The following is a 27305-nucleotide window of genomic DNA, read 5'->3' on the forward strand; positions in this document are numbered from 1 at the left end:
AGTTTTGTGCGAAAGGAATTAAAGGCCTGTCCCATATATAGGCCGGTTGACTTAAGTGTTTGAAGCAAATAAAAGCCCGGGCTATTAATTGAAGTTTTACGGTAACCTTTATTTAACTCACATTGAGATCTTTTACAAGTGAGACCTAGCCAAGACAGGATGTGGTCTTAGTTTGGAGAAACACTAGCACTAACAATACCACTGGTGTGAGATAGAGGCTACCAATCATCTCCACCATGGTCTCATTTGTTTACAGTAATTATACCAAGGTATCATAATTCATTTGACAACGATATAGACTATTGATGTTTAAAAATGTTACAGGTAGCAATTTGCCACTGCTTGGATAAAATAGGTGCTCTTGATTGTAGAGGTCTGAGATCTGTTGGATTGATGTCAAAAAGATGTATGATTGATCAAATAATCTTAAAAGCTTATACTGTAAGCTTACTCTATTCACATAAAAAAGACTTCCACCCATACTCGTGTCTTCTGTCAATAAGACTTGGTTGTTCTATAGTTTAGAAAACACTTTTTCGCTGTTAATAAGGTCATCCATGCCAGTGAACTGATAGGAAACATGGGCTGAGTTTGTTCCTGTGGTGAAGGGTGTGCCTGGTCTTTCTTCTGCTCATATGACCATGCCATTAGCCGCCATCAGAGTGGGTTATAATGATAGTGGTGCTATGAGTTGCAAGGCTGCCGACTCCCACAATACTACTGTAAGTACTGTGGAGGCACAGCTTGTAGGTCAAGATGTCTCTGAACTACGGTTTCATCACTTTTGATGGTCGAAACTGATATATTTGGATTTTGGATATTTTGTGCCAGTGTTAAATATTTTTTGACCATTTTCATGACCAAAAAATCCCCAAATTCCAAGTATTCTGTTTCCCCCAGAATGTAATTTAGACCATGGGACATTGCTCTGATGAAGGTCTTCTAGATCAAAAGCTTGATCAAAAGCTAATAGTAATAATATTTGGATGACTGGCCAATATCCAATTTTGAATAAAAGGCCAATATTGGCAAACTAATATTGTCTAACCCTCTGGACTTATTAACGAGGATAAGACAGACTCACAGACACACATATACACACAAACATATATATGCAGAAAGACAATCATGCACGCATACGCACACATACATGTGCGAACATGCATCTGCACACACACATATACTCACATGGACACATCTGCCCTTGGAAACACACAAGTTGCTCCATCTATGCTGTATGGTTGGCCTATACAGTATGTGCTGTATGTGTGTGCAGTTTGTGAACCCTTTACCTGGAATTACTTGGATTTCTGCATTAAGTGGTCCTAATATGTGGTCTGATCTTCAGCGAAGTCATAATAATAGATGAACGCAATCTGAATAAACAACATACAAACAATTGTACTTTTTCATGTCTTTATTGAAGACATTGTTCAAGTGTAGGCTAGAAAAGGTATGTGAACCTCTAGGATAATGACTTCTGTGAAATGGGGTAATTGGAGTCAGGTATTCCAACCAATGTGATGACATTCAGGTGTGGGTTAGAGATCTGCTTTTTAAAAAAAAAAAAAAAAAGTATGGTCACCAACAGCTCTGCTCTTCTGCTCTTCACAACAGAGCTCTGTTGAAGTGAAACATGCCCTGAACTCAAATATGATTTCAGAGGACCTCAGAAAAATAGTTATTGAGGCTCATAAGGTTGGAAAGGGCAACAAAAGCATCTCTATAAAGACTTGGGCCTCCATCAGTCGACAGGCAGATAAATGGAACGAATGGAAGAAATTCAGAACCATTGCTACTCTTCCAAGGAGTGGGTGTAAAGATCATCCAGGAGCGCTGTACAAATCTCAAGGAGGTAACAAAGAACTCTAGGGTAATTGCTATGGATATGCGGGCATCTCTTGCACTTGTGCCCACAATAAGAAAAACTCTGAACAGGAGTGGTGTTCATGGAAGGATACTGCAGAGGAAACCACTGCTTTCTGAAAAAAAAAAAAAATGTCTGTCTCAAGTTTGCCAAAGACCCCCTGGATATTCCACAATGCTACTGGAACAATGCTCTGTGGACAGATGAGACAGAAGGTCAACTTTTTGGCAAACACACACAATGCTATATTGGAGGAAAGGAAACATTGAATACCGATACCTAAACCTTATCCTATCCCTGAAGCATGGTGGAGGGAGCATCAAGGTCTCAGGGTCTGGACAGCTTGCAATCATTGAGGGATCAATGAATTCCAAATTGTATCAGAAATCTGTATAGGACAATATCAAGGTAACTGTTTGTGATATGAAGCTTAAGAGAAGTTGGGTCACACAGCATGACAATGACCCTTAACACAGAGGTACATCTACAACAGAAAGGCTTAAACTGATGAAAATCTGATTTTGGAATGGCAAGTCAGAGTTCTGACTTCTGACTTTAGACCTATAGAAACTTAAATGAAGACATAAAAGGTACAGTAAGTACAGGGAGCAATTACTGCAGGAATCCATGTAATTCCAAAGAGTTCTAGAACTTTTTCTTGCAACTGCATATGGGATTTATTTACTCTTGTCTTCCCCCTGCCAATTCACACCTCAGGGGTTTTCCTGGCTTTTAGAGGCAGGTGGCATTACAGCTAAATGCCCTGATGATAGGGGTTTGAAAGCTTTACACACACCAAACTTGTGTAGGACATACTCTAACCATGTGTGCACACTGCAAGCAACACGATCGACAAGTCACCAGAAGTCCATCCATGTCCTATAAAGCTGAGTGACCAGGGAAACTCAGCCGATGTGTGGATGACAAGAAGCTTTTCAGCCCAGAAAAGGTGACCATGGCCGAACTTTTCACTTTCAGCCAATTTCAGCCAGATTTCTGCACTGCGATTTCATCTTTACAGTCATTAGGAAGGGAAAAGCCTGAACATGTTGCGATTCATCTGAGTTGAACCACCCTCCTATGTAAGGCTCTGATCCCCCCTTTCCCCGCTCTGCTTCCTATACTTCCTATACTACCTATACTTTACACACATCAGCCACTTCAAAGTCTGCCTTTGGGTAGTAGAGCTCTTCAAAGGAGAAATCTTCCTTTCTCTGTGCTTTTCTATCACTTTTTTCAATGGCAAAGACTGTCATGTACGTGTGTGTGCCTGCCTCTTTGAAAGATCACTGTAATTGTTAGTTTTACTGGATATCCATAATGTGTGTGTAAGGGTTAGACCGATATATGGGTGGTTTGCTGATTTGCAGACTTTGGCCTTTTAATAAAAATCAAATCTACCTTGATTTTATTCATTCATCTTTACTTTTCTCATGCTGCAAAGCACTTTGTAAGATTTGTTTTAAAAAGTGTGATACTTTGCTGGATCTGCATGGGTGGCTGTCCACCATATAGGAAGTGGTTGGTTAGTTTTTGCTAAGTGTGTTGATGATAGTGGTTGTTGTACCTCTAGACAACACACAGACAGCCACCGCAGCATAAACGGCTCATTTCAAGGGGAGTGTGTCCACCTCCTGTGGATCAGCAGCTCAGTTTGGGAACCACTGACATACCGACATCTCCCTTGACTGAAATGACTGACCTGTACAGTAAAACACAAATGTGAAATAAATGGCACGGGCAAAAAAAAAGGGAGATTCTGTTTTATTTTCAAAATGTACTTCAAAACCAATAAGGTCATTCATAAGGCATTAACAACAATTCTTTCTTTTTTTTTTTTTTTTTTGGTTTTTGGAGATTGGAGACAGTTTTTGATGCTTTCACAGAGGGTTCAGAGATCCTTAGACAGGAGTACAGCTAAGGCACAGCACTACTACTCCCAGAGAGAGAGGAAAAGAAAGAAAACAACGAAAATGGCGGAGAAGACTGAAAGAAACGGCGCTGAAAAAACAAACAAATGAGAAACAGTTTGCCGGTAATAGACAGAAAAGAAACACTGATAAAAGAGGAGCAAAAAAAGTTGATACATGGGGAGAAGCACATTAAAAGGGAGAAGGTTGGGGAGAAAGAACCGTGAAAACAAGAAAAAAGAGAAAGAGGGAGAAAGGCAGCAGGGGCTGACGGTCACTTTATGCAACAGTTGTTCAGCAAAATATCCCAGCAGAGAGCAACAATAACCTCTCAACGGGGATTATCCTCCTGAATCGGAAGCATTTAACAACATCCAGACAACATTTTCACATCATCGAAATCTCTTAAAAGGCTCTTAAAAACAGTCACATGACTTGTGGTACCAACACAGCACTGTGTCCAATGCAAAGAGGTTGACCCTTTATATGTCATTAACTTAAAAACTGTACATCAGCTATTAAGTACTTAAGTACAAAATACTTATTTACATTGATTCATTCGTCATACTAAAAATACCTATTGAACGTAAAATGGCTCTGTGTCTTTTCAAATAGGTAGAATGGACTTTTTTTCCCCAGAGCAGGAACAGCAAATAAATAAAAAGATTGTGTGTGTTTTGAGGAGATGGGTAAGTCACTTTTCTGAGGTTTTAAGTCTTCATTTTAGTTCAACATGAAGACTTTCATTCCGAAATAAGATGATAACATGACTGCTGGGATGAAAATTAAACTCATTATGGGAAACTGAAGTTATTAGCGTCATTATGGATGCAAGACCCTTGGTTAAAAACCAGAAACATTTCTTTTTGAGATGTGTATTTCTGGATCTTTGAGTAATAAAATTCAGGAGGCAACTGTATTCAGGATTATTCATTTTGGAATTTAAAATTGACCTAGACTTCCTTCCTTGCTGTAGGTTTTACTACTGACTCTGTCACAGTAACCGGTGTCCTTTTCTGATTTCAAAATTGAATTTGACTGGTACAACAGTAAAAGTTGATGGTGAATTTCGGAAGCCATTAGCAGGTGAAAACGTTTGTTTCCTGCCTCAAGTAAGCAAGGAAAGATGGATTTGAACTGAACTGGGACCAGATACTAAGCGTTCTCATACAGTATATATCCTAAGGAATAAATAGTAGAGTTCTGCACCTATTGTCTTTACACAGATTGTTTAATCCTTAACTGGCAGTAGGTTACCGACTTTCATCATCGTTGTGTGTTTTGGTCCATATAGCCCCCCATAGCGTACTGTAAGATGCTCTGGATAAAAGCACCCACTACATATATGCTACTTTTGATATTATTTATGCATGAAAGTGATATCTGAAAGGATGGCACATTTCTATAGCTTTTTTTAAACATTTTTTATCAAAGTTTGTCAAACACTTTGATGTTTCATACGTCCCATGACTGCAGCATCTGCATCATGCAACTTTCATCATTTTGACATTTCAAATGGCAAACAATAAATTATATATATAACAGTCAAAATCATTTCTAGAATAAAAATATCTTAAAGTCTATAGTGTGCTGCTCATGTTGCCCTGTCCCAGTCCTAAGTGCTGAATAACACAAAACAATAGTTTATACACACATGGTAAGATTACAGAAAATAGCATTGGTCTCCAGTTTGGTCCCATTAACATTGTCATATGGCAACTAAACACACTGGGTATCATATTTATTCCACTTGCATTATTAAATATGACTTTTTTATTCATGAAAAATATGTGTGAGTATTTGGGGCAGTTGGCAAAGTTGATGATCCAAGTGTCTGGCACATGTCCAGCACTGAGCAGCATGACAATCTGAAGGTGCATCTAAATGGTCTTTGCTGGTCTCCTCTCCTCATCTCCTTTCCTTGTCTCCTCTCTCCTACATCTAAACTGAACTCACACGGAAGTCAAATTAGCCATTAAAAAGAGTGCTGCCTTTTAATCTCGTATGGAGGGAATTCTGGCTCAAAATTTTGAAGATGATGATGTAAGATAGAATTAATATAAATGAATAAAAGAATGTTCTAGTCAATACATATGTATTATATGTATTATATATACAAACCAAGAAGGATATTTTTCACCATCATTAAAAACATTTCACCACCAATCCCACGCAAAGATTTCCTCTGTGCACGTCACACATGGAATTTGATTCACAAATGCAGATCGAACAATTAATAGGACATTTTTTGCTCTTTGAACAGTTTTTTTATGTATGTCTTCTTTCAAGTTTGTCACTTTGATGAGAACCTCTTGGACTTTCGTATGATAAAGTACATTCATTCACAAATATGCATCAGTTTTTGAAAATGATTTTACATTCATTTATATGATGGTTTACAAAACACAAGTAACTGAGTATTTGTGGATGGTGAAAAATATGTTTCTTGGTTTGTGTATTCAAATAACACATTTATTGGATATAGTATTATTTTATTAATTTCCATTTTTATTTCTATTCAACTATATTAAGATGCATTTCGAACATAGAAATTTGAACTAGAATTCCCTCCATACCTTAGTATGAAGAGTTCTGAAGAGTTTGCGTAGCTCACTAAAATCTTGAAAAATTAAAAGTGTAAAGATTCTGTGCACGTTCCAAAACTATCCCCTCCAAAATGTATCGATTTTACATTTTGGCATGGTCCTTGCAAACAATTTGCTAGGTCACTGACAGCCCAAGGTCTAAGGACGGTGCCTTTTATAAACTATGCTGCATTCAAGTCCAATGGGAGAGATGGTAGATATAAGCTTCCTACTAGAAAATACTGTTCACCTAAGCTTTCAGCTGGCAAATACTACTTGGGAAGATCCCAATTTCTCAGATTTCCTGAAGTGTGACATCACCAACAAGGAAATACCTGTAGTCAAGTCTACAGAATCATATATAGTCATTTCAAATAAAACCAACAATATGAACAACTTTCATCACGTAAGTCATTTTGTGATCGCAACTCAACTTCAATCATGACATCTTGACAGCTTCAAATGAGTTCGAACACCATGAACACTTTCAAGTTCATTGCTTTTAACAGTCAAATTGTTCCGGTTATTCCCATGGGACATGAATGCAGCGCTATATCAACAAAGTTCAAACTATGTCTAAAAACCTAGTAAAAGCAGCTGTGCATATTCCTAAAAAGTAAAAAAAAAAAAATTGCATTGCTCTAACAAAATCCACTTCAGGACAGTGACTGCTAACCTGTAGTTTCAAATCAGAGCAGGTAATGCAAAGGACAGTGAGGAGAGGAGGCCATTTAACACTGTTGAGATCCGTTAGTCATGACAAACGCTTGAAGGGGCCTTTAGAAATAAAGCCCCCCCCCCAAAAAAAAACCAAAAAAAACACAAATCTCGCCCGCTGCGCCAAAAATCAGCATATCAAATATTAGTCACTGACTAAAAAACTAATTTCATTTATATAAACTTCTGAATAAATTGCTCACGTAGCGCTGTACGCTTCGACACATACATCAGTTCCTACAGTAAAGAGCAGATAGAAAGGTAGGAAATAATAAGAAGAGAGAAAAAAAAAAAAAAAAGGAGGTGAATCTCTTCTGAGTTCCAGCATAGCGGACATCTCACACACTTCAAGTCTCAGGCAGTCTGAAGAATTCAGACATGGCACAGAAAGAAATAAAAGAGACGGAAACACATATTCACACACACACACAGTATTCCTTTTTTGCAGGGATACACTCACACAAGAGGTATGGAGTTCTTCTGACACACTCAACACTCTCTCTTCATCTCTCTCGCACACACACACACACACACACACACACACACACTCTTTTGTAGTCCCAAATAACAATGACAGGAACTGAAAGAAGAAAGAATCGGGAGCGAAGGAGCATCCGAGTCTGTTCCTCATCTTCTCCGTATCCAAAGTCCCATCCTTTCCTTTCCTTTCCTCCCCATCTGTTACTTCACACAACCCTTTAAATAAATAAATATCCAGCGACACAAACGAGACATCATCCCCTCTTCCATCCTCCGCCCGTCCGCCTGCTACCTGATGCGTCCGTCCTGCCGGGGCGGCGTCAGTTCGGACTTGGGGTCCGGGCTGACGGCACTCCAGGCGGCGAGGCGGCAGCGCTGCATGATGGGACAGGCACTGGGGCCTGTGGAGCAGACGTCGGCGGCGGACCAGCGGCCCTCCAGCAGGCGGTCCAGCCAGCGGCGCAGCGGCGCCCCCGTCAGGCCGGCGTTGGCCTCGGCCTCCTCCACCGCGCCCAGGCTCACCGGCAGCCGCAGCACCGGGTTGAGGCCGTGGAAGCTCTGCTCCATGTAGGAGTTCCTGGCCGGGCCGCCGTGCAGCCGCCGGGCCTCCTCTGCATCGGGGGAGGGAGGGAGAAAAGGATGGGGCGAAAGAGGAGAGGAGAATTTAAGTGAATAATTTAAAGCCCTGAGAATGGTCTGAATTGCTTTTTTTTCTCCTGATGCCACAGTTGAGTACTCTTTTATCTAATTACCAATAGGGATGGGACGATATATTGAAATTCAATATATCGCGATACAAAAATGTGACAATACGTATCGTGGGGCAGAAAAAAGAATTGTGATATTAGCTCCATTTTTTTCTGCTGTAGTAATCACAAATGAGATAACTTGACCATCACAATTTCACATTTATATTTTACATGAAAGGCAACACTAAACTACGCTAAAAAACGACTTTCTTCATGTTGCTCTGTGTGTGTGTGTGTGTGTGTTGTAGGAGATTTAGAGGTGAACAGATTCTATTTTAACATGTTATACAAGTATGAACACTCAACTCAACTTATTATAGAACTATGGATTCATAATGAGGATACAAGTACATGTGCAAGTACAGCTACACACACAAAGGCATGTACTTAAATCAGGGGTGACATCAGCGAGAGCGAGACAGCAAGAGAGCGAGAGAGCGAGAGAGCGAGAGAGAGAGATGCCACCTACCCTTCACTCTATAACCCTAGTCCATAAACTTTTACTGTCTATTCATACACTGGGCTTTACTTGGAGTCCCTCTCTTCTCCCCTGTCCTACACACTCCCTCTTTTCTCTATTACACACACACACACACACACACACACACACACACACATACACACACATACACACACACTGTTTACAGGCTTTTGGAGGTCAAACAAATCAAACACCAACCCAGGGGAGGCTAATTCAGATAGAGGTGACCCAGTATATATGTGTGTGCTGGCGAGTGTGAGTGACTGGATACTGAAGCTATATATATCCATGGTGTTGACAGCTGTGACAGGAGGGCCTCCGCTCTGTGTGTGTGTGTGTTTTTCAATGTAATTCAAGTATTAGACATGAACTGACCCCTTGGGAGCGGATGTATATCATTTCAACAGGTGTCTCCACTAGGGGTTCCATCGATATGGGTTTTTGACGGTCGATTTTGATTCAGTATCTTTAAATTTGATCATTTTCATCCCCAAAATTCCCAAAAGTATTCCGTGTTTCCGACAGAATTGTATTCTTGTCTTAGTGGAAAAGCCTCTGAAACGGCATTTAGACCATCATGGGACACTAAAACTCTCCACTGAAATCTATAATTATAAACCATATTCATGCATACGTGTATGCGTACATGAGGACTGAGTTGGGAAACACTGCCATAAATATGTAATCAAACACACGCTGCTGTCCTCACCTTGTTGTATGGGCTGCTGTCTGTGGAACTCCAGCGGAGCCACTACGAAGCTGGTCTGGCCCAGCGGGCTCCAGTGGTGCAGCACCCTCAGCGTCCACACGCCGGGCCTCAGCGGTGGGCTGAGCGGCGGCCGGTAGTGCGTGAACTCGGCGGCGGCGTCCACCAGGATGTCGTAGGTGGCGGCGATGACGTTGGTGGGGTCGATCCACACGATGGTGGCCGTCAGGTTGCTCTGGCCTCGGCTCCAGCGCTGCACCGCCACCGGCTCGTCCTCCGGCCCCAGCAGGCCGCCCCAGTTCCTGAAGAGGCGCTCCTTAGGGTCCCAGTCCGTCCCCACCTGCAGGGGAGAGGGACAGCGTCAGGTTCGTTATGCTGCAGCTGTATGGAGGACATTTAAGGACATTTTTTCTCCTTTTTGAAGCCTAAAGGACTAGACTCCATTTACTGCAATTGTTTGGAAGAAAGCTTCTCCAGCTTATCTGAGTTTATACTGGCATGAGGATGAGTAGATAATGTCCGAATTTAAATTTTTGGGTGAACTATTCCTTTAAGGAAGCCAGTTGACGTGTGTTGTCATTGAGGCAGCACAGACTCTGCCTTCTGTCCAATACATCAAACTGTTTCTACTCATATTGACTTGCAACGTCAGAAATGAATATGCAGGCTTTAATAGTTCAATACTTTATTGCCATGTCAACATAGTTGATTGGAATTTGCCATAGTTCATTTCACCCTACCAAGGTTCACAATGTGTGTTCAAGTGGCAGTCAAAGTTATGCAGACGATTAAAATAATGAAGGAATAATCAATCACGTTCAAAACACTTTGTTCCGTCTTTCACTGAAATTAAAAACAGCAAGGCCAGGAACAGATAGGTCCATTCTCTATTAAAAAATAAAAGGACACTGATTTTTAATCATTTGTATATCTACATGTTATCAATTTCGGGACTGTTTTATCTATATTTCCAGTGTATGTCTTATTTTATAGTTCATGTTTTCAAACCAAACAGCTAGGTATTCTAAATACTGAGGATTATGTACTGTTGTATAGTTTTCACACCCAATAATGAATCTATAATGAATATAATATATTATTTGTATTTTTTGCATTAAAATTCTGAAATTCTTTAAAGACATTGAATATGAAATATACACGCAAAATATCAACTATCGGCAGCCTCGATCCCCAAAAAATTATTAGTATCAACTAGGGCTGAAACGATTCCTCGAGAAACTCGAGTAACTCGATTACTAAAAATCATCGATGCAAATTCTTTGCATTGAAGCTTCGTTTAATCCATATAACTATATACACACTCAGTGTTTCGCACGGATGATTATTACTGTTGCACAACGCGCTGGAGAAAGAGAGAGAAAATAGCGAGGGGCGAAGAGAAGAGACAGGCCAGAGAAAACGACAGAAAGTGTCCAAAGTTTTGGATCCAGTGTTGCCAACTTGGCGACTTTGTCACTAGACTTAGCGACTTTTCAGACCCCCCTGGTGACTTTATTTCTCAAAAGCGACTAGCGACAAATCTGCCGACTTTTTCTGACCATGGGAAGCAATGTTAATGTGTTGAATCCCAAAGCATTTGGCAATAAATTGGTTCGGCTGATGCCGGTTTTCTCTACTTGCTTGTCTAATCCAGAGAGGTCTGACGGTCACAGCGCTTCCCACACAGCGTAGCTCCCTCCCTCCGCTGAGAGCAGGGACTGTAGGATAGGGTCCACTTGTAATTGCTACCGGCGTACCCCGAAACTGGCCCGGGTGGGCGGAGTCAGCACTTAATATTAAAACGGGATGAGATGAAGGCTAGTAAAGAATGCACGTTAATTATGGCTATATGTAATGGCTAGTTAAGAACGTAAATCAATATGGTGGCTAGTTATGATGTCCCTAAGTTAGCTAAGTTTTGCTCAAGAAAATAACCACAGAAAATAAAATGCTGCAGTCAATTTGTGAAAGCCTGAGCTTCATTCATGTTATTATTATGATAGTCACACACACATACACACACACACACACACACACACGCACACACACACACACCTACTCCCCTCACAGTGATGCATAAAATACCCCAGAAAGCAAAATATCAGGTGGTGTAAGTAGCAATTGGAGCCTAAAATGCACCAGTCCAATACAGCAGGTATATTCAGTTTAGTTTGATTGCAGTGAGTAGGGTCAGCAGGTGTAGGGCAACCCTTCAACATAGTAAATAAATGTACATTAGCCAGTCTTATGAACTTGTATGATATTTAGGCCTAGTAATAAATATCAATAATAATAATTATTTCACCTCGTTTTCAGTAAATCACAGTGTCGTATGGACAGCTTCGTGCGGACAGCTTTTCTCTTTTGTATATTTACTATTGCTCTTTAATAAAGCAAAAGTATTTCTTATCCGATTACTCGATTAATCGATGGAATAATCGGTAGAATACTCGATTACTAAAATAATCGATAGCTGCAGCCCTAGTATCAACCTTTAAAAACCCATATCAGTCAAACACTAGTCAAGTTATATGTATGTACTGTATGTGTGTGTGTGTGTGTGTCTGACCTGAACATGCTGCAGCCTGTTGGTGGCGTGGGGGGGGTTGGCCAGGGTGAAGTGGTCTTTGGGCGTCACCCAGGTCTCCAGGCTCTCCAGCTGGGTGGAGGCTCGGTTAGTGGCCACATGACGGACCAGGTAGCCCTGGAACTGGTCGGACAGGAAGTAGAGGTGGACCGACACCGGGTGGCCCGTGGCCATGTACCTGACACACACACACACACACACTTTGCTGTTGCTTGGCTTTAGTCACAGGCTCAGGAGAACAGACCAGCCTCTCTCCTCCGCCCACCACTCCCATAAGACATTTCCCCAACACACACCCCCCACACACTCACACACACACTCACGTTTCCCACACTAACCCACTAACCCCCACCCACTCCAGCCACGAATCCCCACCCATTACACCAACAACAAGTAGCTCCTTGTACGCACTGTGGGTCTCCACCCCAGCCATAGCCTCCACACACACACACACACACACTCATAGGGCTGGAAAAATCCAGCCTGCCCAGACACTGAAGCCTGATTGTACCCCAGGACAAGCTAACGTTATCTTAATATTTAATTTGGATTGGCAAACACACACACACAAACACACAGTCTAGTGGAAAGACGCATTCCATCTGCTGGTCTTCCACCTCCCCACAGATGGTACTTGCGCAATTTCTCTTTGCAAAAACACCAGGCTCAAGTTTACTGACTGAACAACTACAGTAAGTGACTTGATTTTTTTGAGCGCATTAATACATAGAGTAAATAGTAGGATTACACTGATATATCAGGCGGATATTGGCCTTTGATTTTCAAAAACAAAATACTGAAATGACCTACACTCACACTACAAATATTTGTGTGCAGCCAATTCTCCAATGCACCTTCATGATGGAGGCATACATGGCTAAAGGAGATTGGTGACGCAACTGCAAAGCCCTATTCAAGTAGCTGGTGAGATTCTGAATTCACTTGCCACTGTGGTCAGTAAACAAGTTAGTTTTATGTCCTAGTTATAATCCTCAGTATTTGCCTTAGCTGGTATGGAGTCAGTCTTGGCTGACTGGAAGGTGTTTGGTTTCCTGTGTGGGAGAACCCAGTTTTAACCTGTTGTGTAGAAACAGACCCTCATTTGATTCAAGATTCAGTCCCAGAGACTCATATGGGAAGAGTTTAGTTGTTCAGTTAGTACTGAATTGTAGAACTGTTTTCACTGTACATGGAGAGATAACAGTGGTGAGAATGAAACCTATGATCACAATAGTCATAGTCATTCTTATACATTCTCTAATTTGGATCATTTCTAGTGAATCAAATTATAGTGACATTAAGCCATTTCTCATTATGCTGGAATCCACTCAAAGACCCCTGAAACCCCTTAAAAGACTCCTGGAACCCCCTCAAAGACCCCTGAAACCCCTTAAAAGACTCCTGGAACCCCCTCAAAGACCCCTGGAACCCCCTCAAAGACCCCCGGAACTCCTTAAAAGACTCCTGGAACCCCCTCAAAGATCCCTGAAACTCCTTAAAAGACTCCTGGAACCACCTCAAAGACCCCTGGAACTCCTTCAAAGACCACTGGAATCCACTCAAAGACTCCTGAAATCCACTCAAAAACCCCTGGAACTCCCTCAAAGACCCCCGAAATCCACTCAAAGACCCCTGAAACCTCCTCAAAGACCCCTGGAATCCACTCAAAGACCACTAGAACCCCCTCAAAGACCCTGAGACTTAGGGGAACCACTTCTCTAACCACTAGGTCGCCCTGCCACCCATGTATCTACCTGCAACTCTTGTCGTTGGGGTGGCCCTGCAGCGAGCCAGCGGCGCGGGACAGTCCCATCCGGGCGAAGGCATGGTAGTGGCTCAGCGCGGCGTCCGGTAGGCTGGCGAGGCCGTCCGTCTCCTGCTCGTAGATGTTCTCCCAGTAGGCCCGGAGGCCCGGGGTCCCCGAGGCGTACGCTCCGAACAGGAAGGAGTCCAACTGGCTGACGATCTCCTGGCTGACGCTGGCCTCGAACTTCCTGGCGAAGAAAGTGGGCCTGGATGCTTGCTGAAGAGGACAGGGAATAAGGAGCAGGGTTAGACGAATCGGATATCAGCCAGTCAGTGTGGTCCACCTCTGATATGGTGGATATGACGCAGTTTTATTGATTATATATTTATTGTAGAATTGATCAATGTTACACTGGTTGTCTAAGGGAAGCCTTTAACCTGAACTGATTCTACAATTTGATTCCACACAAATGTGCATGAATATGTTTTATTATTTAACTATGACAAGGTACCGTTATTTTTGGACTGAAGCTCCCAGTAGTCAATATTTTGTGTCGATATCCAATAAATTAAAATTGGACAATTTTCATGCAAAAACAAAAAATGCAAAGCTATTGAATCATTATTATTATTCACATTGGTAGGAAATGCATATGACATCATGGGAATACTATTAACAATTGTTATGATTATTGTCCTGGGTTTCAATGGAGAGTTTTAGCATCTAAATGCTTTTTCAAAGGCTTTTCCACCCTGACGAGGATGTTGATTTGTCCTCTGACCCCCGTAGGCCACTGTAGGCGATTGGTGGAAACCTACGACCGGCTGATTCTTTCCAGTGTGTTCTGGGTGAGAAAAAAGGAGCGGTTCCTGTACGCAGCCTGAAGCAGTAGAAAATGTGGCACCACGCAGCCAGCAGTAGAAGAAAATGAGACTGCACACAAACCACTGAGTCAACAACAAATAAAACAACCAATATAGTGAAAAACTCAACAGCGGAGGGGTGGAAGATGGACTGGGGACAGAGAGTCTTCTGGAAGGCCTGCCGCCAGTTTAAAGCAGTGGGAAAGAAGTTAGCATGAATCTTAGTGGTACAAATTTCATGTTTACATCTGCAATGCAAATGTATTATTTCGTAGTTGCCTCCAAAAAGGACCAAAACGCCCCTGAAAATCAGATCAAAGGGCCAAAAAAGTTAATTTCTTATACAGGTAATAGTTTCAGTCCATCCCTTTGTGTAGAACGTCTAAGATTTTATTGTTTTCTTTTCTGTCTTTTTTGCCTTTCCACTTGAAATATTTTCACTGCACACACACACACACCCAAGGCTGGGAAGTGGTAGTGTAGCCAAGCCTCTATGTAGGTATACATTTCAGTGTTGTTTCAATGTAATTTACATTGAAGCTAATTAACATTGATTCTAGGTCGATTCCATGTCAGTTTCCCATTTCCTGGCTTAACTGTTGACTGTTAACAATTGAGCAGCTCCACTGGAGCAGTTGGGCTAAAATGCCTTTTATATGGGATTATATTTTATGTAGGCACCTTGACGGTAATTGTGGTGGTAAGTGGGAGGAGCGATGTGAAAGGAAGACCAGTGAACTCTGGAGAATGATGGCCGATCAGTGACTACGGGGGAGAGATCTTTGTATTTCAATGCTTTCTACATGTACTACCCATCATTTGAGCCAAAAATACTTTCCATGCTGTTCCAGTGTCAAAAACAGTAACTACAGTAAGTGATGTTCAAGATGCACACATACTATTCATATGCACATACACAGGCAAAACTATGATTTGAGTTTTCAACGTCTCATACACACAACTCCAAACCCAAAACACCATGGCAACCAGAGCCAACTCCATGGCAACGGTCGGTCACACACACACACACACACACATATACAGTCTGTGGCCGAGCGAGCTTGACAATGTGCCAGAATATCAAAGGAGAAGTGAAGGGCTCTCCTCGTCTTTCGTGAAGCAGCTTCCCAATGAAAGGAAAAGCTGGAATCGACGCTCTGGATCTGTCCTGACATCCTGATCGACAACAGTCTGCAGAGCAAAAAAAGGAGAATCGCCAGCAACACACAACATCCTGCAGAACCACCGCACTGGGAGAGAGAAACGAGGCGAGAGAACAGACCATGTTGCAATATTCCTCACAGCTTTCTCCCAACCAATTCAGTCATAATATGATTTTTTTTATTGTGCTATAACATCATATTGTGAAAATATTGTGCTCATTTGCAATGATATTGAATTTCACTATTTTCTGCATGTTGCCACCCATTCAGATGCTTGCTGGGTATCCAGTATAATGTATCTGTCCTGCATACACACCATAATATGACTGTCAACTGATCCACTATAGGAAACCTCATTAAAATCACCGCATTAACTCTCCACTATCTCCACATCTACATCCAATTAAGGATTAGTCAAATCATATAGTATATCTCTCTCTCTCTCACACACACACACACATATCTCATGTGGTCCAGCCTGGGGGATGACAGGTGCAGGTTTGTGATGTCATCAGAAGGGCGTGGCTGCACCAAACCGACTTTGTGGGCTACGGCAGGAGCGACGGCCCAGGAAACCCCAACATAATGATTACCATCGGGGCTGCACAAGCTGTACTTGTATGCTTGGGTTGACTGACCTGCCATGTCCACTCATGCACTTATTCACTGGTACATTTTTATCTATGAGGCTATTCTGGGTCTGCTTTCTCTTCCATCTGTTCTCTTATAGCTAAAAAAAAAAATACATGGTGGAGATTACTGGTTACGGCCTAAGGAATGGTTTTTGTTATCTGTCCCTAAGGGCAGAACTGAATTAGGTCAAAGCGCCTTTATGTTCTCTGCTTTTTCTTCATGGAGGTCTCATGGACCTCAAAATGATTTCAAGTTAAAGAGTTGCAGCCTGTTGCACCAGTTAAATTTAAGTTCCAACATAGGCTGGTTTGAATGTAAATTCTCACTAAGTCTGAGTTTCTGTGTTACTTGATGTCACTATTGTTGTCTGTATTAGAATCCTAATACTTTGTACAAGATCACATACCTATTCATTGGTTTGTCTTGTTCTCTTACTCTCAAGTTAGTCAATATCAACTTAGGCTACCATTTACTGGGGCACGAGAAATTGATTTTGGCTCATATGTTATTGGCCACAGAAGGTGAAAACGTCACTAAACAAAGACCCAGTTTTAGTGTCAAACTAATTAGTTTCGACGTAACGTTTAGTGTAGACTTTACCCCCTAACTTAAGATCGAGTGTACATTCAGCTGGTGCAACAGGCTGCTGCTCTCTGTTGATGAGTTGAAGGATCTTGTGGCAGACTCAATAAGAAGCTTTGTTTAGTCAAGATTTAAATAGGATTTGACCGTTAACCTGCTGGTTTGATATTGGACTAGTGGACTTTAGACTTTTGAATTGATACATTGTTTAACCTTACTTCTTTGATGTGATTTTGACTGTATTCTGACTTTGACTCTAAGATTGCTGTATGTTGCTGATCTGCTGCTTCTTTTGCCAGGTCTCCCTTGAGTAAGAGATTCTTAATCTTAAAGGGACTAAACTGGTTAAACAATGGTTAAATTAAATAAATATGTGTGTGTGTGTGTGTATACGTGTGTCTCCATGTGTGTGCGCGCATATATGATGTACTGCATATACATGTGTGTGCCTAACCTCCCGTTCAGGGCTACGAGCCGCCTTGCTAGCTGGCAACCCCAACATTATGATAATGACAACCTTACAAACCTCAGCAGCTACTAGCTACAAAGCTCTCAAAATACTTTCCGCCTCCCTCTAACAGCTGTTTCCAGGATCAGTTTCCCTTATAGAAACCATCAGTAGCTCGACCACAAACGCTGTCCTCGGGTCTGCCGTTACGGGGAACAAAGGACTGCCTGCTGTAAGTAAAAGCGGCGCTGCTAATTTGCGAACGCTAAGCTATTCTGGTCCGTAGCCACCGTGGCACTGAGAAGGGCAGGGTTCGACAGTGAGGACTGCTAGATGGCCCAGGACTACTAAGATGCTGACTCGGGCCAGTCATTGGCCCGATTAGGCAAGTGTTTGTGGTCGTACCATTTCTCACCTGGTGATAAGCCTGTTATCTTCGCATCTCTGCTCTGCCATCGGCCCACTGTGTTTTTTAACATCCACACATTACTCTGACCAATCAGATTGGATGCCACCTCAGTCTTAAAGGCTTTCTTAATATGCGCTCTTGTCCGTTCTTGTGTCCTCCATGATCTGCGTGACATACTGTAATATCTACAGTATGTCCTAAGTACTATTACGAAACAAAAGAATGCTGAGGATGGATAAAGAATGCAGACACTTGCCACAAAATACAACAACAACGATGCATTGGATCGTGCCTTGGCCAACGAGGACGAATGAGAATTCCAAAGATTCCTCAAGCACACAGTCCATCTCAAACTGTAAAGGTGCTTGTGTTCTTCATCTCAAACAGTAAAGACGTTCTCTGTTCTTCAGTCCATCTCAAACAGTAAAGATGTTCTCTGTTCTTCAGTCCATCTCAAACTGTAAAGATGTTCTTCTGTTCTTCAGAAGTTTGTTCTCTCCGAGACAACTTGGGAAGAACGTTCTCAACAATGACACAAGCATCAACTGGTTTGACAATCACCTAGAGTTGTGTGGAGCAAACATGACAACAGATACTTACAAAGCGAAAAGTAAAAGGTTGTCTTTTTTGTTGTGGAAGCAACAGTCTGATTGGGTTGATGAATATGATGAATACATTTTTGGTTTGTACCATTTGTCGGGTGATTTCCAAGTCAGGCAGTTTGAGCTGGCTTATTTTGAAAAGGGACGATAATTACTGCACACACACTCAATGCCCACGACAACAGCTGGCAGCCCCTAAACTGTATGTTGGCAAAGCAGGAAGCTGACAACCCCTCATTACGTCTGATTAATGTATTGGCAAGATGGATGGATGGAGAGACTTAACAGCCTCACAAATTTACCCTTTGTTTTTTTTTTTTTTTTCATGTTACTGCTCGTTACATTTACAGAAAAGCTTCAGCAGTTCGTTATGAGGCTCATCTATAAATACAGCAAGTGCAACAAGTGGAAATTTGTTGTTGGAAAGTTGTTATAAATCTGAAATTTCAAATTTATTCACAATCATTTAGTTAGTTTAGTTTAGTTATTTGGACACCAGTATATCACACATGTTATAGGAACAAATTACTTAAAATAATGAAAAACTTCCCAGCATAACTATATGAATGTGAAGCAGGATGTGGCTGGAAAAGAGTACAGAGCTCAGCTGACTTTCCCCAAATAAATAAAGGTTAAAAAAAAAACATTTGCCCTGACTGGCTAAGTGGAAAAATGTCTTAACGTTGAACCCTGAAGGGATAACAGGCTGCCCTGTTCTTTACAATTAGCTCGTCCTAGCACTTCAAGGCCATTATCTTCCACAGATAAAGCCAGCTGACATCAGGCTAGCACCTCATATTCAAGTCAATAGCTATTCAAGTCAATACTGTTTGCTGACTAGAGCACTAGGTTATTTTTATCCACACTGTTGGAATGGAAAGTTGGCCATTTAGTATCAGAGCTCGGGCTGGGTCAGGGAAATACAGCGGCTCTTTGGTAGCCATTTTGGGCCGGGCCACCCTGACAGGAGCCTCTTTTAGCTCTATGACTCAGATCTAACTTCATGAATCAAACCACATACACTGAAGAAGTTTGATCCAAAATGAAATCTTAAAACTTGTCCAGTGTAATGTATTCATCTTTGTTCTGCATATACATAATATGACTGTCAACTGATTCACTGAGAGACCTTGAGAAAGATCACAGCATTCACTAGCCACTAGTTCCACGTCTTCAATGCATGTGGTTTGCATCTTCCATACATGACGCGCCACTGTTCAAAATTGTACGTATTCATATGTATTGAATGACTTAACACTTAAATACACTTTATAAAATGAGGCTGAAAGACTGAAACCCTTCATTGACACCGCCCCAACTAATGACCATTTGTACAAGATAAAGGATCTCCAATTTCCCTCAAATTACTGCTCTTAGCCTTCTACACTTCTACTTATATTCTCACACTGGTCGGTCAATGTGCCAGCCGCCAAAAACGCAATGCAAGTTTCACACATGGCAATTTCAACTGGATTGCCATTGTCAGATGACCTCTGAGTTTGCTGAAAATGTTGATTTTTTTTATTTTCTGGTCTTGGAAAAATGATGGAACATGGCAGACTCGTACTTGATTAAAATGACGGACGCCATTGGTAATAATTACTATTGCAGGACCTCCCCCAGTGAACTAATCAAAATAGGGCTTTAGACGTCAAAAGCCCCATTAGCACAAGATGAGTTCCTCCAGGGTAAGGAGGGTATTGTAATTATTACTTGAGCTATTTGTTCATTTTAATCCCATTCGGAGCGACCGTATGGGTGATTTCCCCCCCCCCCCCCCCCGACCCCTGTGTGTTTTTCAGCAAAGTCGTAGGTGGTCTGATGATTCTCGTCTCATCTGGAGAGACTGCTGTGGGTTTCAGATGATTTGGGAAGTCACACTACGTCCTGCCAAAGAGTGTGCAATTTCATTTTGGTCTGTGAAAGTGAAGATGGACCGACATGGAAGCTGTGAAAGAGGTTAATTTAACTGTTCTGAACCTACCTACACCTAAACCACACACTCCTTACTGGGAGCCAATAAGACAAAGACAGAAGTTAAAGTCCATCAGGAGAACTAGATCCTGCAAGACAGATACTGGTAAGCATTTTATCTGTAGAATAACCAGAATTGAATTTCTTGAACCACAGTGAAAGTAACACTACTTAGTACCAATTACTGTCTATAAAGCCCCATTTCATAATTCATTAGGCAAGAAACAGGCTTAGCTTTAAATTTCCTGTAGGTTAGATTGTCCAATGACATTTTAACAAACCCCTGACCCATAATTCATACTAAATTGATCCAGTGTTTCCCACAGAATTCGAATGTACTTGTGGTGGTAGGTGGGTTGGCAATGGGGGGGGGGCAGCAGGACCCCTCTGCCCTGCTGCATCTCTCTGTGCTGTCAGTCTCCTGTATCTTTACATCGTTACATTACAGCCTTTGACATTATTATCTACTCTGTTTTACTGCTCAGCTCCTCTGGTCCAGACTGTCCTGCTCCTCCTCAGGACGAGTCCTTTTCCTTCTTTGAAAATATTTTTCAATATTAATCTGGATTGAGGGAGCAAACATTCAGAGTCAGAGTTAAAAAGTTAATATTAACGTTATCGGTCCACTCGGTGGAGACTGACTAGCAGCTAGGCTATACAGCGTGCTAATCTCGGAAACTCAGCTGTATTCCGAGTAACGTTAACTGTTACTTCTTCTTTTCAGGAATTCAGTCGGCCGTCTTCTTCGCATGGAAAAAAAATCTCCCTCACGTGTGTGCAGTGGGAGGCGAACAGACGGGTCCGGTGAGAAAGCGAGTGAGCGCGAGAGAGAGAGAGAGAGAGAGAGAGAGAGAGAGAGAGAGAGAGAGAGAGAGAGAGAGAGAGAGAGAGAGAGAGAGAGAGAGAGAGAGAGAGAGAGAAGAGAGAGAGCGAGAGCGAGAGCGAGAGGTCGCGTGGAGCAATTAGGGGCTGAGCGAATCAATGCGCGACACGCAGTTTTACGATTATATAGTTTCATATAAAGTTTTCTGTGTGTGGGAAACCCTGGAGGGGTAACTTAGAGTGAGGGGAGATTGTCCACTAGTTAATCGATCGCGGATGGCGCCGTTCTCTCGGACGGATAAAAAAATAAAAATAAAAAATGCTAAAATGGGTCGCCAAATATACTTTGGCGGCCGTTAATATACCTGGGCGGCCCGCCCAAGTAAAGTCTATGTGTGGGAAACACTGTGATCTAATAATATGTTAACACTCCTGCCAGTTAAGTCCCCAAGGTGAGCACATTTCACCCATCTGAGAATGCATGACCACACTAATCACCTCCGTCTGCAATTTGCCGTTGGCTGAAAACATTCAGAGCGCTGAGTAAAATAACAAATATTTCATTATCTGCGTTTACTCTGTACTTTTAATCCCGTGCCAGTGGGGCTTTTGGGGTCTCACCTGGAAGCGGGGCAGGTCGGAGGGCTTGAAGTCATTGGGCGAACAGCCGCACCAGTCCACGATATGCTTGTACTGGCATTTACATCCCAGCTTGCGGTTCCAGTTGGTCAGCCTCAGGTTGTTGTCCACCATGCTCTCGCAGTGGGCGCTGTTCTCCAGCACCGTGTGGAAGAACGACTGGAGATGGAGAGAGAGAGACACAAACATCTTCACAAATCTCCATAAAATGTCTGAAGCATACAAAATAGACATAGGGTTCAACCAAAATGGGATTTTGAAGACCAAAACCAATACAGACTTTTTCCTACTGTGGCGATTGCTTGAGGAAGTGCAATAACAGATTTAAAAGTGTAATGTAATTCCTTTTTTCCTTTGACCAAGATGGGTTTTTGAAGGCTGATACCAATAGCTTACCTATTTTTGGACTGGAGCTAATGTTACTCCTTTTTTAAGGTTCGACTGATATTGATGTTTGAAAGCCGATACCAATGCCAATATTCGGACTGAAGCTGGCGATATACATTCTGTGCCGATATTCAATATCTTGACCATTGTCATGCCAAAAAATTCCAAGTATTCACTGTTTCCAATAATTTTATTGTCAGGATGAAAAAGCCTCTGAAATAAGATTTAGATCATGGAACACAAACTCTCCACTGAAACCCGGGATGATGACAAAAAGCCAATATTGGCCTGTTATATCGGCATACCAATATATCATATATATGAAGAGTCTGTAGGGACTATGAAATGTGTGTGTGTGTGTGTTACCTCGGCAGGCAGCAGTGTGTAGGCGTAGAAGCGTTTCATGCTGCTGACCAGCTCGTCTTGGGAGTTGACCACATAATCCACGAAAGGCCGGTTGAGCAGGAACCAATCGGAGCCTCCGTCCACTGCCACGCCCTCTGGGATCTTGCGGTCCCCGAGGCGCCACATGTGGGTGTCGCACTCGTAGAAGAGACGGTCCAGACCCTGCTTACGGATGAAGCTGAGGGGACACAAGGCAGCAATTTTAGGCTTGTTACTAAAAAATAACATTACTTGTACTACTTGTCTCCTGTGTGTTTCTGTGATGAGGGAAACCAAATAGCGCAGATTTTCAATGTTCTTGTCATTGTTTTGCTCAATAAAATCTAAGTATTGGGAATACTTCCAACTGGAGAGTGTCAAATTTACTGCTATTTCGCATCTAAACTATCTTATTGTGAGAAAATAATGACCTATTATGAGGAAAAAGGATTGGCGGGAACGGGGATAATCATAGTTTCTGGATAATTCAACTTCCATCTGATATTTAGAGGGGGTGATCACAAAAGCAACAATTTTATGTTAGATTAGTAACAATATTATTCATGTAAACACACTTTATTCCCTCGCAATGTCTTCCAAACGGAGCAAATAATAAGAAAAATAAGAAACACAAATATGCCATCATAAGAGAAAGAGAAACAGAGAAAAACACATGGAGGGGGAGAGAGACAGAGACAGAGACAGAGAGAGAGAGAGAGACATTTCTTACCGTGCGTTGTCTCTGCCATGAGATTTGATGAAGTTCATGTCGCGGTACTTGGACAGGAAAGCCACGAGTTGTTCATTGGTCCTGAGGGAGGGAGGGAGGGAGGGAGAGAGAGAGAGAGAGAGAGAGAGAGAGAGAGAGAGAGGGAGAGAGAGAGAGAGAGAGAGAGAGAGAGAGAGAGAGAGAGAGAGAGAGAGAGAGAGATAGTTGTCAATCATCAACTCTGCCAATCATCACTTGGCACATCTGTACCAATCTTCAAAAATCCATAACCCACCTGTTTAATCCACTTCAGTCAAAAGAATATACAAATCAGCATTAGGAAGGTAGACTCAGGCCACACACACACCCATCAGAATTTCGAGGCCCTCCATACCTCTTGCCTTTTGAAAGATGCTGTAGTCCCTGGCCCTCACAGTAATTACACTTGGCTAAAACCTCCTTAATTAACTGAGCATTTGTGCTTCAATTACCTTAGCATTAGGCCTGCTGGCACACAATGCTTACATGCCAGACAGGCACTTTGGATAACTCTGGCTAGAGACAGCAACAACATTAGGTAGGAAAGAAAGACTCTTCCAACAGTGAAGACACTCCACCCTCAGATCCTCCTCCACTGTTCACAATCTGTGATGTTCAATGCATTATTTTCAGATGAATTCTTGCAGTTTACTTTTTTGATGTATCCACTTTCCCTCAGCCGGCCTCGTCTTCTTCTGCTTCAGTTAGTGTGATCATTCAGCTGTGGGTCATACACGATCACAGCTTCGACCCTTACTCAAAACACAACCTGTCTTGTGGCTGCATTGCATTCTGGTTTATTGAGGCTACTGTCGGTGGAGAAATTGGTCTCTCTCCTCTTCTACGATGGATTTCTCTCTGTACGATTGTTGAACGTCTCTTGGTGCAAAATGGCGGCTCTAGAAAGAAGCCCGCGCTCTTTGATTCTGAGGGACTGACAGCAAAACCTGACGTTTACCGCTGATGTTTTAGATCGCTGAAACATTTTCTGCTATCAAACTAGCTGTAGCTGGAAATATCTGTGTGTGACGTCACATCATTTACGCTTGGCCACTTATCCAGGGAATAACAAAAACACATCCAAACAACAAAATGGACTCAGAAATGCAAGTTACATCACCAATAACTGTTTGTTTTACAGTGTTAAAGTGTTTTCGGGTGGATTTCTTTCCTTAAATGGACACATGCCTAAGCAGGATGCAGTTTCATGTTTTAACTAAGCGTCTCTTTTTTAAACAATGCAAGGCAATCTCCCTTTTAGGGCCATTAGAGTTACTCAATCTTTTTAGGGCAGCTGGGCCATTTCGTTTAGCCTTCACTTCAAGCTCTTGTGTGTGGGTTAAAAACGGGGGCAGCACAAGCAAACAGCCACTCCCTCCATGCACTATACTCTAGCATGGGACTAGCCATGTGTCGGCCTAATGAATAGACAGGGAAGGCAGAGGATAGGAGACAGACAGATCTCTTTGATTACATTTGATTACAGTTGTTAGACAAACCGCAAGCGGGCATGTGTGCATTTGCGGGCATGTTTGGGTTCATGCCTAAGAAATGCACATGAAATCCGAGTGAAACTGCTGCGCTTTTGCTTCTATTTGATGTAGAGCTGATCGTATATCACACAAGCCGGATTCCCATCAAAGCATTTTTTGGTGAATTATGATGCATTGAATTGGAAAAGATGAATCGAAACGGCAAAATTTGACAACATTTGTCCGATATCGCAAAAACGTTTTTACGCTCGCTTTAAGTGGAAAATGATTTTGTCAGACATTAGAATATCATACGTGTTGTTTCTAACATGTAGTTGTATGACCATTCTCCATATAAGCATTGCATTATTTGAATATGAATTTTGGCCAACTTTAGCTGAAACACCATAAAAATACCAGCCCAATACTAATCAATTCTTGAAAGATTCTTTCCATTTTTCTGGTGGATGAGTTTTTTTTTTTTTTTTTTTTTTTTTACAATCATGAAGGTAATCTATTCACTTCAACCCAGCTGATGGAAACACACCTAATTCGCATTTTATTTTTTCCAGCATTTCAAAAGTTTGCGTGACATTTCCTTGACAGTTGGATGGAAATATAACTACTAACATACAACACACACTCTTTCACTTTGTCCCATTGAACCACACTCCATGTGCTCTGATGCCATCGCAGCTATTGATGGCACTGTCCTAACGCAGTCGCTGTGGTATGGATTTTAGCTGGAAGGGTGTTGAAATGGTCAATTTGATGGGAGGACAGAGCAGAAAGGGTTGGTTGGGGTGTGTGTGTGTGTGTTCTTGTAATTCTATCCTTCTGGAGGACCAAATGTCCCCACAAGGATAGAAAGATGAGGAAAATCCTCCAAAGTGATGACATTTTGCTGGTCCGTACTTCTTTAAGGAGATAGTTTAGGATTAGGATTTGGGTTTAGGGTTAAGGTTAGAATTAGGTTTAGGTTAGGGAACAAATGTTGTTAATGAAGGTTCTCACAAGAATAGTAATGCAAATGTATGTGCGTGCATCAAGTACTCTCAAAGGATACAACCATTCAAATCTCACACTGCTTAAGAACCAGATTGAAATAGATGTAAGAGTAAGCTGTAAACCACCGTAAGACAAAGTCCATCCAAATCCTCCACAAACCCCTTTAAGTAGCACTATTCCCTCCCTGAACCTCCTTCCCTTACTGCTACAGCTACAGCTAGAGAATCATCAGTCAATATCTGATCCCACCGAAGCGCCACTCCGTGACAATCCAGTTTCCTTCAAATCCCCAAGCAGCAAAGCAGCCATTAAAAGAGCGCCGCTTCAAAGTTATAGACTCCCTATCCATTAGGCGTCAATGCGCTTGTGGTCTATTGGCCGCGAAACCTGATCCATAAGACCTTAAACAAACCCAAAGGGCCGCACAGCTGTTGGTTAGTGGCCATTAGCCGACGCGATGGTTTAACAAATCAATATGCTGTTTGTTTGGCAGGAGCTTGACGTTATCTGCAAATCTAGAGTCATCTATGGGGTTTAGAGAGGGAACAATGGCAGGATTTTCAACGATTTTTTTGCTTTTAAGATAACTGAGAACATTGCCATTTTCTTATATGCTTGATTGTGATAGATGCTAAAATGGCAACATTCTTGGTTCTCTTAAATTTGCAATTTCATTGTATTTGTACACAATATCATTGAATTGCCCATTACGTGATGATCTGAACAGTTTATGCCATTTTCCTTAACACAATTTGTTTTCTTTAACCATTTAAACATCTAAATATGATGCTTTTTCATTCGTCACTTCAGCAGATATGGACAAAAACCCATGTAATAAACCCAATAATAAAGGATAGAAAAATGGCCACCAGAGCCAATCAGTATGGCTCCAATTCCAAACATTTTCAGGGCATTGAACTGTACACATATACCAATTTTGCTTTTATGCAAAAAAATGTACATTTCGCATGGACTAAACATAAATGTACCCAAAGTACCAATTCAAACTGCTGCTCACTTTTCAACCAAAATCTAGAAAAATGGCAAATGGCAGACTCCTCTGCTCTCTGCTTCCTCTGGCTGTCCCGGTCCGTTAGCCCTACTCACCTGATGGGGTAGTCGGCAGCGCTGAGGTTGATGAAGAAGTCCCACGACCAGTCTGCCATTTGGAGAAGGTCCTCCATGCTGCGTAGGTACATGGTCAACAGGCTGGCCCCGCCCCAGATGGTGGACATACGCCAAGAAGTCACCCGGACGTTGGGGTATTGACTGGCCAGTAATAACACCTCTCTGTGGAGGTAGTTGGATCTCTGTGTGGTTACAAAAGGTGCAAGTAACAAAT

The 27305-nt window shown here is 42.0% G+C and overlaps 2 protein-coding genes across 2 annotated transcripts in view; one reads left to right on the forward strand and one right to left on the reverse strand.

Moving 5' to 3' along the window:
* The window catches only part of LOC139911915 (primary amine oxidase, liver isozyme), a 291900-nt gene that overhangs the window by 28409 nt on the left and 236186 nt on the right, over nucleotides 1–27305 (forward strand). The window lies entirely within an intron of this gene.
* The window catches only part of LOC139930172 (xylosyltransferase 1-like), a 41621-nt gene continuing 22163 nt past the window's right edge, over nucleotides 7848–27305 (reverse strand). The window contains exons 4-11 of the mRNA XM_078284483.1: nucleotides 27071–27273; nucleotides 23466–23546; nucleotides 22718–22934; nucleotides 21947–22123; nucleotides 13837–14105; nucleotides 12065–12260; nucleotides 9499–9835; nucleotides 7848–8170 (exon numbers count right to left, since the gene is read on the reverse strand). Coding sequence (XP_078140609.1) covers nucleotides 7848–8170; nucleotides 9499–9835; nucleotides 12065–12260; nucleotides 13837–14105; nucleotides 21947–22123; nucleotides 22718–22934; nucleotides 23466–23546; nucleotides 27071–27273 — 1803 coding nt within the window. The remainder of the gene's footprint in view (nucleotides 8171–9498; nucleotides 9836–12064; nucleotides 12261–13836; nucleotides 14106–21946; nucleotides 22124–22717; nucleotides 22935–23465; nucleotides 23547–27070; nucleotides 27274–27305) is intronic.

This window comes from Centroberyx gerrardi, chromosome 7 (assembly GCF_048128805.1).
Source record: "Centroberyx gerrardi isolate f3 chromosome 7, fCenGer3.hap1.cur.20231027, whole genome shotgun sequence".
Taxonomy (NCBI): Eukaryota; Metazoa; Chordata; class Actinopteri; order Beryciformes; family Berycidae; genus Centroberyx; species Centroberyx gerrardi.